General features: G+C 40.0%; 1 protein-coding gene across 1 annotated transcript in view; it reads left to right on the top strand.

Annotated features, from left to right (window-relative positions):
- Positions 1-12,195, top strand: part of col27a1b (collagen, type XXVII, alpha 1b) — an 82,717-nt gene that overhangs the window by 41,017 nt on the left and 29,505 nt on the right. The window contains exons 31-56 of the mRNA XM_041042738.1: positions 539-583; positions 780-833; positions 1,485-1,538; positions 1,623-1,676; positions 1,994-2,047; positions 2,276-2,329; positions 4,046-4,153; positions 4,251-4,304; positions 4,568-4,675; positions 4,754-4,807; positions 5,690-5,743; positions 6,806-6,862; positions 6,953-7,006; positions 7,185-7,238; positions 7,342-7,395; positions 7,521-7,574; positions 7,774-7,881; positions 7,969-8,076; positions 8,679-8,786; positions 8,895-8,948; positions 9,960-10,022; positions 10,185-10,238; positions 10,340-10,375; positions 10,897-10,914; positions 11,072-11,107; positions 12,090-12,116. Of these exons, the coding sequence (XP_040898672.1) occupies positions 539-583; positions 780-833; positions 1,485-1,538; positions 1,623-1,676; positions 1,994-2,047; positions 2,276-2,329; positions 4,046-4,153; positions 4,251-4,304; positions 4,568-4,675; positions 4,754-4,807; positions 5,690-5,743; positions 6,806-6,862; positions 6,953-7,006; positions 7,185-7,238; positions 7,342-7,395; positions 7,521-7,574; positions 7,774-7,881; positions 7,969-8,076; positions 8,679-8,786; positions 8,895-8,948; positions 9,960-10,022; positions 10,185-10,238; positions 10,340-10,375; positions 10,897-10,914; positions 11,072-11,107; positions 12,090-12,116 (1,578 nt within the window). The remainder of the gene's footprint in view (positions 1-538; positions 584-779; positions 834-1,484; positions 1,539-1,622; positions 1,677-1,993; positions 2,048-2,275; positions 2,330-4,045; positions 4,154-4,250; positions 4,305-4,567; positions 4,676-4,753; positions 4,808-5,689; positions 5,744-6,805; positions 6,863-6,952; positions 7,007-7,184; positions 7,239-7,341; positions 7,396-7,520; positions 7,575-7,773; positions 7,882-7,968; positions 8,077-8,678; positions 8,787-8,894; positions 8,949-9,959; positions 10,023-10,184; positions 10,239-10,339; positions 10,376-10,896; positions 10,915-11,071; positions 11,108-12,089; positions 12,117-12,195) is intronic.

The following is a 12,195-nucleotide window of genomic DNA, read 5'->3' as shown; positions in this document are numbered from 1 at the left end:
TATTTAGGATGAATGGAGTGCCATGTTGATACTTTTGTCCTAATGAAGAATAATTGCCCTGCCTGACTTGGAGAGAAAGTTCTCATTTAAGCAGGGACAGAGAAACATTCCTGCAGTTTTATATAAGCTGTGTGCTTGGTTTTACATACTGGACGTGGTCAAGTAGGATACACATCTATTAAAATCTATTAAATCTACTAAACTGTCACACAGACAATATCACTGCTCCATTGTGACATTTTTCATTGTTTTTCTTTGATTATATCATGCCTTTTTGACTGCCAGATCTTCATTAAGTGCAACCCCAGAGGGTGTGTGAACTTCCAGGGATAGCTATTATTTGATTAGTTTGAAAATGAATCAACAATTTATCAACATTATAATCAAATAATTGTGTTGGTCATTTTATCAAACAAAAGAACACAGCGCAGGCACAGAACTGAGCACTGTGCCTGACTGTGACATGGTGTAAGAACAAACAGCACATTAAAACCTGTCTGACTGTACATATTTCTCTGTTTTTGTTGTTTTGCTGTAGGGAAAGCCTGGTGAACCAGGTGAAGCCGGGCCTAAGGGATTTCCAGTAAGTGATTTGGGCTAACAGAGGTCTGTTTTAGGTCAGTCATGATTTTTGGGGTGGAGATGTTTTGGGGAACAGTAGTGGATAAGAGTCTTGTGTGGCGGCGTATTTCTCTAGTGGGTGTCGTGGCTTTTCAGCATGTATATGAATACCAATAGTGTGTGTGTGTGTGTGTTATAAACGGCTGTATTATTTTCAGGGTGTTCAGGGACCCTCGGGACCTCCAGGAGCCAAAGGAATTGAAGGAGAGCCTGTGAGTTTGTTTTGTTCCTACATGAATGTACTGAATTTTGGTTCCATATTCGAAAATAAACCTCATTATCAAAGAGCTACTGTGTGGTAATGTTTTTTTTTTTTCCTCTGCTTTTTTTTTTTATCTGGTTCAGTTATGTAAAAATTTGGAAGTTGCAGAAGCTCAAAGAGGATATAGGCAGAAACAGTAGCGTCTCATTATCCATAATGACCTTTGACTCTTCAGCACCTTCTTCTTGCTGTTGCACATAAACTCTGAATTTCCACTTTGACACCACAGCCTGGTCAGAAAAGTCCTGAACAACCTAATCCTCTTTTTCTTATTTTACCCAAGTCTCAGACACAAGCAGAGAAGTAGTGAGTCAGAGACAATTTGATTTACACCATCTCCTTCCTGGAGAGGCAGCTTTATTGTAGCCTGAATGTGTCTCTATAACAGCAGGCCTGTTTCCATCACTTACAGAAGCTTTGGCTCAGTGTTTTGAAGGCTCTTAGCCCAGCAGATTAACTTATCTCCACAAATCCACACTTTCTGCCCGGGTCTCATTTCTTTTCACATTCTTTCTCCTTTACTGTCAGTTTCAGAGGTGTTTGCCCGAGATTAGAAAGTACTCTTGACCTTTTTATTGACGCCTCTGCTTTGTCACCGCAGGGACCACCAGGGCCAACAGGAACGATTGGGCCGCTAGGGGAGATGGGGCCAATGGTGAGTTTGATCACACAGCTGGCATAAGTACTCCCACTAACTTACACATTAGCACTGAATACCGGATGTCACCGATTCTGACAGGGTCCACCAGGGAAGGCTGGAGAGAGAGGACTTCCTGGTGAAACTGGAGAGAAGGTGAAGATGATGAGATGCTGTTGGCATTATCATTAGTTATTGAGTTGTTGGATTTCTGCATGTATACTTATGTTTGAGTTTTACATCACGAAAACTGGTTTAGAAAAGATCACATCACAGCAGCTTTTGCCATCGTAAATGGTTACATGGCTACATGGAACCATATTTGTACCTCAGTTGGCTCATTTGTCGTGCGGACATAATGCTATATGACTCTCCATCACCGAGTACACTGGCAAAAACAACCATGGCGGAAACAAATGCTGTACCTCACTAGATATAACACATCATCAACATCATGTTTATCCCCCCGACAGGGTGCCATAGGTCCACTTGGCAGCATCGGGGAGCAGGGTTTGATTGGCCAGAGGGTGAGTATCCCTGTTTTTCTTTCATTTACATTTTAATGAGTTAAAGTGAACTGAATTTATTTTGGCAAACCATCAGTAATATTCAGACGTGCAACACAGTGTAAACCAAGTGGCAAATTGGTTTCCAAAATGTGTTTGCTATACATCTGTTTTTTGCGCCTTGCCATTTCTGTCCTGGAGACACTGAAACATGTTGCAACTATAATAATTTTCTGATTTGTTTATCAGGGGGAGCCAGGCATTGATGGGGAGGCTGGACCAAGTGGACCTGATGGAACCAAGGTAAGTAAGAAAATAAAAGTGCAAGTTTGAGATATGCATCACTTAAAAAAACTGCATTCCTATAAATGTAAATGTCCAAAGTAAATAGGAAAAAAAAAAGTTTGTTCAAGACTTTGGCTAATAACCACAAAATTTTCACTGATTTCAGCTTTAAATTTCCTTTGACGTGAAGCTGTATATCTGTTGACCTGATGAACTTCCCTGTTTACTGTAGAAGCTTATTGTAATTAGAGCACGTTGAGTATTGTTTGTGAGATATTGCCCTTTGTACAGTTGGACCTGCATTGTGTTGACGCTTAGTGAAAACAGATAGAGGGGCTATTTTAAGAGCTCTACTGTCTGGCAAGTATTGTAGCAGAAAAAAAAGAAAGAAAGCACAAAGAGCCTGCCTATTCAGCAGAGCCAAACTGCTGGAAGTATGGCTGACAGACCCACAAACAGCTTTTGGCTCAGAGAAGGTGGTAAAATGTGAGCACAGAGAACATTGAGGATTAGAATAGAGTCAACCTGAGAGTCTGTTCAGCTCTGTGCTGTACAGGATGTCTTCTGTTAGGCAGGAGAGTAAACTACTTTGAACGGTTCTTGGCCACAGTGCGGCTCCTGGATGGAAAACAGCAGCTCGAGAAGAATTTGTAGCTTTTACGGTTAACTGTCAGGAGAATTAAAATCAGTGCATTGTCACAGTTTGTTACCGTTTTAACTGGTGAAATTTTAACTTGAAATTCAACAAATAATCATAGGATTCTTTTGTAATAAACAAAGTCATTACAACCTGCCAAACATGAGTAATTGTGGTAACATGGCAGGTTGTGGACTCTAGACTTGAAATGGTTCATGACAGTGAATTCTGAAAGACCTACAGAACTCAATCATCTTCTCTGAAAATATTCATTATTGGTGAATATCGTTTGTGTGTATGATCTCCAATGATATTTTAATGTGTGCTGATAAGTGCACTGTTCTCTTTCAACTAGATCTAAGCATAGATGGTATTGTATTCTATTTACATGTTCAGTTGGACAGGTCATTCTTTGTTTTGGTTGTATTTCATACTTTTGATATACCTTTTTTTTTTTATTATAGTTCTTACAGGCCAGCAGTTTCTGTCAATAAAATTGCAAAAACCTCATGGTCTGTTACTGAGCCTCAGCTCACTTTTGGGGGCTAAGTGATGCTCTGGGAGCTTTGCAGAACAGGTCAAGTCACTGTGACATTCTTTTTTTTTCCGTCTTAGAAATATTTCCAAATTACAGCCTGTTGTATCTCACCAATAAATTATTCATGCTTTTGTGTCATTCTGGCTAAACTACTGTAGCTCTCTGTTTACATGCCTGACCTGCCGCTGTAGAAACTGCAGCTAGCTCAGAGTGCTGCAGTAAGACTTTTATTTAGAGTGAGCCGTATAGCTCACATCTCTTCTGTCCCGTCCTCCGTGTCATTGGTGGTCTGTGAATACTGGATAAAATTTTATTAAAATTATATATGGATACAATTTTATTTTTAAACCACAACGCTCTCCAAAATCAAGGTCCTTCTCAGATTTGTTGACCCTTAACACATTACTGGACTGACAGGACTCTGTCTGTACATTTTTTCAGTCTGTACATTTTATTCATATGTATCCTGCCTTTGCCTGTGATTACGTCAGTATTGTCCAGTATATTGTCACTCAGTTGTATGATCACCTTTTTATTAGACTTGTACTGCTCCTCTCAGGGTGAAAAGGGGGATGCCGGTCCAGAGGGTGCTAAAGGAGACAGGGGTGAAATTGGTCTGAAAGGAATAGAAGGACCTCCTGGGCCTCCTGGACTGATGGGTGTCAGGGTGAGTGTCTCAGCTGCCAGCTCCAAATTTCATTAAATTCCTATGAAAAGACAGCTCTTTTTGTCCACTTACAGCCCCATTCAATTTTCTTTACCAGGGTCAGGAGGGTAAACCTGGCAAAATTGGTGAACGAGGAAAACCAGGAGAAAAGGTTTGTCTGTTCACTTACTTGGGGGCTAAAATACCCCTTTCATTCTTGGATGCCTGTCAATTTTTTTTCTTGTACAACGAGCTGAATAGTTCTCTGATGCAGTAGTAAACACTGAGGTCAATAACCCCCATAAGTATGACATTGGAGGTGATTGTCAAGTAAACTTTCACTATTAAATGTTTGAATTGTCAAACAACACGCACAACAGTTCAGGGATGTTTGTGCACTCACTGCATACCTGCTCATTGATGCCTCCTCTCCAGGGGAGCAAGGGTCACCAAGGTCACCTGGGAGAGACTGGGCCAATCGGTGAGCGGGGAGAAATGGGGTTTGTTGGACAGAAGGGAGCAAGAGGAACCATCGGGCCAGTGGTAAGTTATGTACAGATGGACTGAAGGACTTAATTAGTTGTTGGTAGATGTGAGCTAAGTATATTTTTATTTCCCTAGGGTGCTCCAGGAAGAATGGGCCAGCAAGGAAATCCAGGCATATTGGGTTACGAGGTAAGAACTTCTTCATAAACAGCAATGCAGCAATATACTTCATTGCAGGATGTTATGAAAGTGAGTGACCCACAGCATGTCCAAAACTCTATGCTGCTGTCAGTTAAAAATGTTAAAAACTGGGACAAACTCCTTAAGCCTCTAAAATAAAGGCCTTTGAACTTGTTTTAGGAATCATTCTTCCTCTGTTTCTATGTAATCTACTGTGTGGAGAGAAAAATATTTTTTGTTTTGCCACATAGATAGAGGGCAGAAAGTAGGAAACATCTCTTTCTAATATTCAATGGGAGCCAAACAAGGACAAATCTTGCAATGCAACAAATAAGTAAAAAAATTAAAAACTCCATGAATTTCTATAGCTAGCCATGTCTGCTTGCAGGTAGCCAAATCTCCCATCTATCTATCTATCCATACCAAACAAGAAGACTCTTTATATTTGTCAGTAAAATTAAAGGTGTGATGGAGAAACTTTGGTTTGGTCTGGAGGCGGATAAGAAGCTTTATTTAATTTCATGTTCAAAGGAAATAAAAACAGCAACATTTCTGGTCTGCACCTGTGTATGAGATTCAGGATAAGATTGGGCTGAGAAATTGTTTATTGCAGATTAAGACTAAAGTAGAACCAAACTGTTAAAATATATATATATATATATATATAACCATGACTTGACTGATGGATCAAAAAATTTAATTCTTCATTGCACCAGAAGATGAAGTGATGATTGATGACACTGTTACAAAGGTTTTATCTTCCTCTGTTGACTGATTCCATGTGTTTCTTTACATTACGAATATCATATGTCACACGGTAAAGTGGAATGAAGGCTGCAAGGTTACAGTCCTGAAATGAGATTCAGTCACAAACTCTTTTTCTTGTCATAGGGTCACATGGGACCACAGGGCCCACTGGGACCTCCTGGGCCAAAAGGTGAAAAGGTACATTCCCAAAATGATTTACTGCTCCTAATAGCCGTCTGCACTTTGATTGTGTCTAATGAGCTCTGGGGGCTTGTAATGGTTGCATTATTAAACAGTGTAAAACAGTCATGCAGCACATCGCCTTTGAGTGCATGGTCAGTTCATTTGATGCATCAGGACTTCAGTTGTGTCCCTAATTAGTGCCTCTTCTGTCTGTCTTGTTGTCCTTGCAGTATTCCTCAACTCATCCCTAATTTGATCGATGATATGAACTAGGACACATCCAATTAACTAAGTGCTGTCAAATGTATATAATTAGCCAAGCACCTGGACTCTTCTGCTCATGATGTTGGGGATATTAGCACCATAATTTGTGTTTATTTGACAGGAACAGTACACAACAGAACACACTGCAGCAGAGTTTAGTGAGACGCTGATTTGCATCTTTTTAGTCCCTGGGCAGGAGCCATCTGGATGTGGATATTTGTTATTTTCTCTTTGCCAATATCCTCGAAATAATGGCTGTGCTTGCTCTATAATTAAATCAATATCCTTCTATCACGCGGGTCATTGCAAAATGTATGATTTTCAATTGACAGAGCCAGGTAACCCTGGCGCTAAAACATGCTGCAAATAAATACATATCCATTTCACAGTTATGTTAAAAGCCCTAATGCTGCAGTATATTGCTTTTCATCCATGTAAGTGTGGGTTTTGCTCGGTCCTTAGGCATCACTAATTATCCTCCTACTTTCAGATGCCTGCCGGGCTCTTCCTTTATTTATTTAATTTGACACATGCACAACACATGACTATTAAAATTATACACACATCCTTGGTTATTGGTTAATGAATACCATAAAGACTCTGGAACAGACATAGGCACCATTTATGTGAAATGGGATCATTGTGGGTAATAGCGCATATAATGATTTGCCATTCATGTAAAGAGAGCGGACAATATGTTTCCATTGTTATACTCTTTCAAACAAAGCATGCATTGATTTTGCACAGACCGCTGGGTTTTAGGGAAATGCCATTGATTGTGCTTGTTTGTCTCTTCCTATATTGCTTGTTTAGGGTGAACAGGGGGACGACAGCAAGGTAGAGGGTCCTCCAGGTCCCCAAGGTGACAGAGTGAGTTTCTTACTTGTACCAATTTTTCTTGTGTTGTTTGTTTGTGGTGTTTGGGATTGTTTAATTAATTTGTTTCCTGTATGAATCCAGGGCTCTCCTGGAGACAGAGGAGAGAGAGGCGAGCCAGGTGACCCTGGACACATCGTAAGTGAAATAACAATAATAATAATATATATATATATATATATTTTATATATATATTTTTTTTTTTTTTAATAATAGAAAAACAAACAAATATCTTTTCCTTTTGTTCTCTGATATAGTTTCATTCAGGTTGAGGTAATGTTCCATATGTTGAACTGCAGAAAATTTCATTTTCCAGGGTCAGATGGGTTTTGATGGGAAGAGAGGTGAAGCTGGTGCCCTAGGGCATCCTGTAAGTATCCCATTCATAACTCTTGAAATGTAAAATTCAAACACTGTCAGATTGTCCAAACACAATCAGTGTAATTCAAATCAAACAGTGATGATCATTTTAGGGACATCCTGGGCCAAAGGGGCAACCAGGACCAAAAGGATCCAAAGGTGATCAAGTAAGGACATGAATAATAGAGGCGTGATTTTGCTTTGTGATAAAACTCAGTGCAGTACTACTGGACTATATTTTCTCTCAGTCATCCATATCAGAACTGTGCAACATGAACTCTTTATGCTCCAGGGTCAGAAAGGAAAACCGGGGACAACAGGTACACCTGGGACCAAAGGACCACCAGTGAGTTGAATGCATTTTTTTGTCTATCTAGATTATTAGAAGTAACTGATTGTCAAGCTCCTTGAAGCAAATTTGTGATTTGTGATATTGGGCTATATAAATAAAATTTGAGTTGACTTGTACTCACAGTCAAACTACACTATTACTGTTTAAAATCATCTCAAACTTTAATACAAACATTTCTGATTGTCTTCATAAGGGTCCAGAGGGTCCTCCTGGCCCACGGGGGGTAGTTGGCAGGGAGGGACTCGAGGGGCTGCCTGGAATGGATGGATTGCCTGGTAAAGATAGAAGTAAAGGATTCAAGGTGAGGACAGTGCAGTGTGCTTATTATTTGCAATATGTAATTAATAGAAGCTCTGATTATTGTTTACCAATTATCTTTTGTCTTTAGGGGGAGCAAGGAGAAGATGGACAAGTGGGCTTACCTGGAAAACCGGGGCAGCAGGGTAAAACTGGTGTGACAGGGCTCCCAGGAAGTCAAGGCTCCTTTGGACCAAAGGTGAGAATGATGGGTCTAACATTAGAACCACTTCACTTGCTTATGCTAAGGAAGTTTTGGTCTTAATTCACAAAGAACTTAATCTTAAATTATGGCACAAACATTTTTTTATAGATTAGAATGCAGGCAAATTTATTGCCAGTATCAAGTGGAAATTGCCAACTCGGCTTTAATCTGCCAGGCCTGCCTCCCTTGGCACCATAACACTGTCTTTATATTTGAAGCATTCTCTCAAAAGATCTCATATTCACTGCAATAATTTTTGGGAAGCCAGTGTTTCAAAATATTAATGAGTTGGCACAGTCCTGATTTGCAAGTACTCGCCAATATTACATAAAACTTACATATGCATGACTGTGACGAACACAGAGAGGCTTTATTTATTGGACCTGTGGTATTTTCACCTCACTGCCTCTGGGCATGAAGTTGCATTGAATTGAATTTATTGAATCTGGGCAATTTTGTTACAAGGTAGTGTGTAGTGTAGGTAAACTGTAGTTCTTCTGCATCTTGTGATAATAAGGTCAGTGATAACCCCCTTGTTGAGTGGGACGGAGGGAGAATGTGAGGAGGATGTGCAAGTGTTTGTGTGTGTTCTCCAGGGTGAGAGGGGTCTCCCAGGCCAAACTGGTCCACCAGGAAAGAGAGGCTCTGTTGGTGGGATGGGACTGCCAGGAAAACAAGGAGATCAGGGACCTAAAGGGCAACCAGTGAGCACTAACTTTTCAAAATAACTCACTGCAGTTCCTTCACATGACAACTTCTGTGCTTGCGCGGTGATGAAGATGACCATACCTTCCCTTCTCTGTGTGTATCAGGGCGATACTGGTGAACAAGGATTTCCAGGGGTGTTGGGCATGTTTGGACCAAAGGTATGCTCCCATCAAGCTCCACTCACGCCTGAAATGATGGCCTTGTGTCACTCAAACCTGTAAAGTTATAGTTTTCCAGTCTAAACTAAGTTCTTAACCCTTAGGCCTAAGTTATTTAATGGCACAGAGACAGAAAAATGACCCAAAAAGCAATTTTGGGTTTAACTCACCTTTTGGTTTGAAGTACTTTTGTGAATTTTAAATGCCTAAAATTGTCCTGAGGTACATTACATCATATTCAGTAAAAACTGGTATGAAAGCTGTTAGGTATTACTCTAACAAGCCCCAGGATAACATCTGCTAGACCATAAGTCTGCTTTACTTATAGCACTGCTGCACTATAGATTATTACCAGCTGAAGAAACAGAGCAGGCTTTACCAGAGTCTCCCTCTTTAATTTAAAACCCTGAGAGTGACATTGGATATTTTCCCACAGTGGGAGTTGAACAGGAGTGTGAAGCAGATGAGCTTTGTGTTAGTGTTTGGTAGTTTATAATAGTTGTTCTAACTCAGATGCAGTGTGTTAGAATAACTAGAGTGAAGTCAGTAAAAATCTGATAAAACTGCCAAAATAAAGGCTCTGTAACAAACTGTTTTAACATCTCAAGTCTTGGAGTGATTTTTTTTTTTTAAAGGCTGTATTTATGTAATGGCAACGGCATTGATTTTATTCTAAATGAGGGGAAAGATTAAGGTGTTTACACTCATTTCTTTCAAAACTTTTCCTCTTCCTCAGAATTACTACAGTAATCAAATGTGTGCTGTCTTTTTGTTATGGTACTACTATGGCAAATATTTAGACTTTAGAATTATAGAACTGTTTTATTTGGTGTTGCCTAAAGACTAAGGAGGAGCCAAATACCATATAAAAACATCTGTTTTGTAAAATGTATATTGTATATAAGTATAAAACAGAGGTCAACAAAGGTCTTGCCAATTGATTGTTTAATACAGATTCAACCTTTGACCTACCATGCCTCATCCACTACTAAAAAAACTATTTTTTTGTAGGGACCTCCTGGAGACATTGGCCCAGCGGGGATACAGGGACCGAAAGGGCCACGTGGTTTGATGGTAAGATGAGTTATGGTACTTTGGTAACTCAGAGCAGTATTTCAGCCAATGCCAGTGCACTGAACTCTCACAAACTGCACACTTGTCATGAAAAATAACCGGTGCTTCATCAGATGCTCCATCATATGTGTCCTCAGTCACTAACATGGCTCTGCTTTCCAGGGTATGGAGGGTGCTTTGGGCCCCGTTGGCATCATTGGCCCCAGCGGTCATCCTGTATGTACCTCATATCTCATCTCAGCTGCCAAGCTTTATGTGACTTCTCTCTGCTTTTCGGCAGTGATGGAGTGATCCTCTGTCTCCTTTCTTTCCATCAGGGACCCCAGGGTGACAAAGGAAGTCGGGGGGAGACGGTGCGTGGCGCTGTTTTGATGAATCCCTTTCTGTCTGTACTGTGAGCACAGAATAGGATACTTAGTATGGAGACAGCACACCACTCGGCCTGCTTTGCCCTCAGCAGTTTTCATTTCCTTTTGTACTCGTTGTTGTTACACTCATAGTGACACTTAGCTGCTGTGGAATTCCTGTCAGGATGATAAATGTTGGCTGAATGTTCATCTCAAGCTTTTTAAAAAGGTTTGTTGAGTGCTCATACACAGGCATAATTCACCAGCTCACTCCTAGGACGCCAACACTCATGTATAGGTTTGCTATGCAAAAATAGGATTTGCAGTGTGGAAATAAGATTTCTGAGTGTAGGCTTGCAGAGAAGCAAGAGGGCAATTCAATAGCAAACAGACAGTAGGTAAAGACTGCAGTGAATCTGTTGCACCAAGATGGCATTACACTGTGCATGATAGAATAACATCTGATTCTGTTATTGTGGCATTGTGCACTTATGAAAATTGATTTCTTTTTCTTTGACTTCAATCAGGGGTTGCAAGGACCAAGGGTGAGTAATTATTTACCTCTTGTATCTTATTCATTGTTCTTTGCTCAGCCCTGTGGTCTACTCAGTAGGAGAGGAAACAAAAGAACTTCTTGATCATCTTCTGTAAAGTCCAAGTTATAAATAGTATGAAGTCTAATGTGATTATGTGATGTTTCAGGGATCTCCTGGTCCTCGTGGACCTCCAGGACCACCAGTAAGTTCTTCATTATGTATACTTCTTCAGATGGAAAAAAAGACAAATCTATACACATAAGATGAAGATTTCTTTTGCTTTAAACAAGCAAAAGACAGCTCCAACAAGAATTTCTCTTTGTGGAAAGAGGGGTTCTTTGTGCATCCTCCAGCAATGCGAAGCTGAATTAGCTGCTTTTCAGATCAAGGACAGCACATTTCAGAGGGAAAAAGACTGGAGCATAATGATTGATTTGCTGTCTTTAATCATGCAAACAGACTAACATTTTGACACTATGCTGTATACATTTGCATAGAATTTTTCTTGTTTCCAATTTAGTTTGTCACATTTCTGAAATACCACAAATAACAGTATTTAGACACAAGTCAGATCACTCCACTAGATTCTGTCACTATTTCAAGAAACTTGTCAAAAAAGATCCTCGAACACATGGATCTGCTTTGAACATTAGTGATATCGAGTTTCTTTTGATGGATCCGATGACACCTGTCAAGTGTTTTTCATAATTCATATCCCAGAGTTCAGTTTAAAATGATACATGCTGAATCAACTGTGGCTGCAGCAGTCTGATAGAAAATCATTTGAAGATGAAAAACTCATCTGTACATCTGCACCCGCGAGCACATCAAGTGTGTTATTTAGAGGATAAACTAACCAGTTACAGACATGCTTATTTTTCACTGTGATCTAATTCAAATAGCTGTTAGCCAGAGGCTCCTCTTTCCTGCATTTGACATACCTTATTTCCTTTTCATCCATGTCTCATTTCCTGTGCATTCATAATTGTTTCGGTGCGTATCTGAATATTGAGTGAGAATTGGAGACACCACCACCAATAGTGTAGATTTGGATTTATAGAGCAGCTTCGTGAACACAAATACATTGAGTGGCTGTTGCTACAAAAATGCTAACAGCAAAAATAACCAATGTGTGCCAAAACACATGGTGCCTATAATACAGGTTTCCTCCCTTTTGTCTCTAGGGTCTCCCCGGTTCTGCCCTTTCACTTGTAAGTATGTTTCTCTTTATTATTTTAAGTGAAAGATCGTGGTTGTGGTTACCTTATTTTCTCACTCTCTTCTTTGGTA

Source organism: Toxotes jaculatrix, chromosome 7 (genome assembly GCF_017976425.1).
Source record: "Toxotes jaculatrix isolate fToxJac2 chromosome 7, fToxJac2.pri, whole genome shotgun sequence".
NCBI classification, from domain to species: Eukaryota; Metazoa; Chordata; class Actinopteri; family Toxotidae; genus Toxotes; species Toxotes jaculatrix.
The sequence above is the reverse complement of the archived record's forward strand: the minus strand, read 5'-3'. Positions and strand labels throughout refer to the sequence as shown.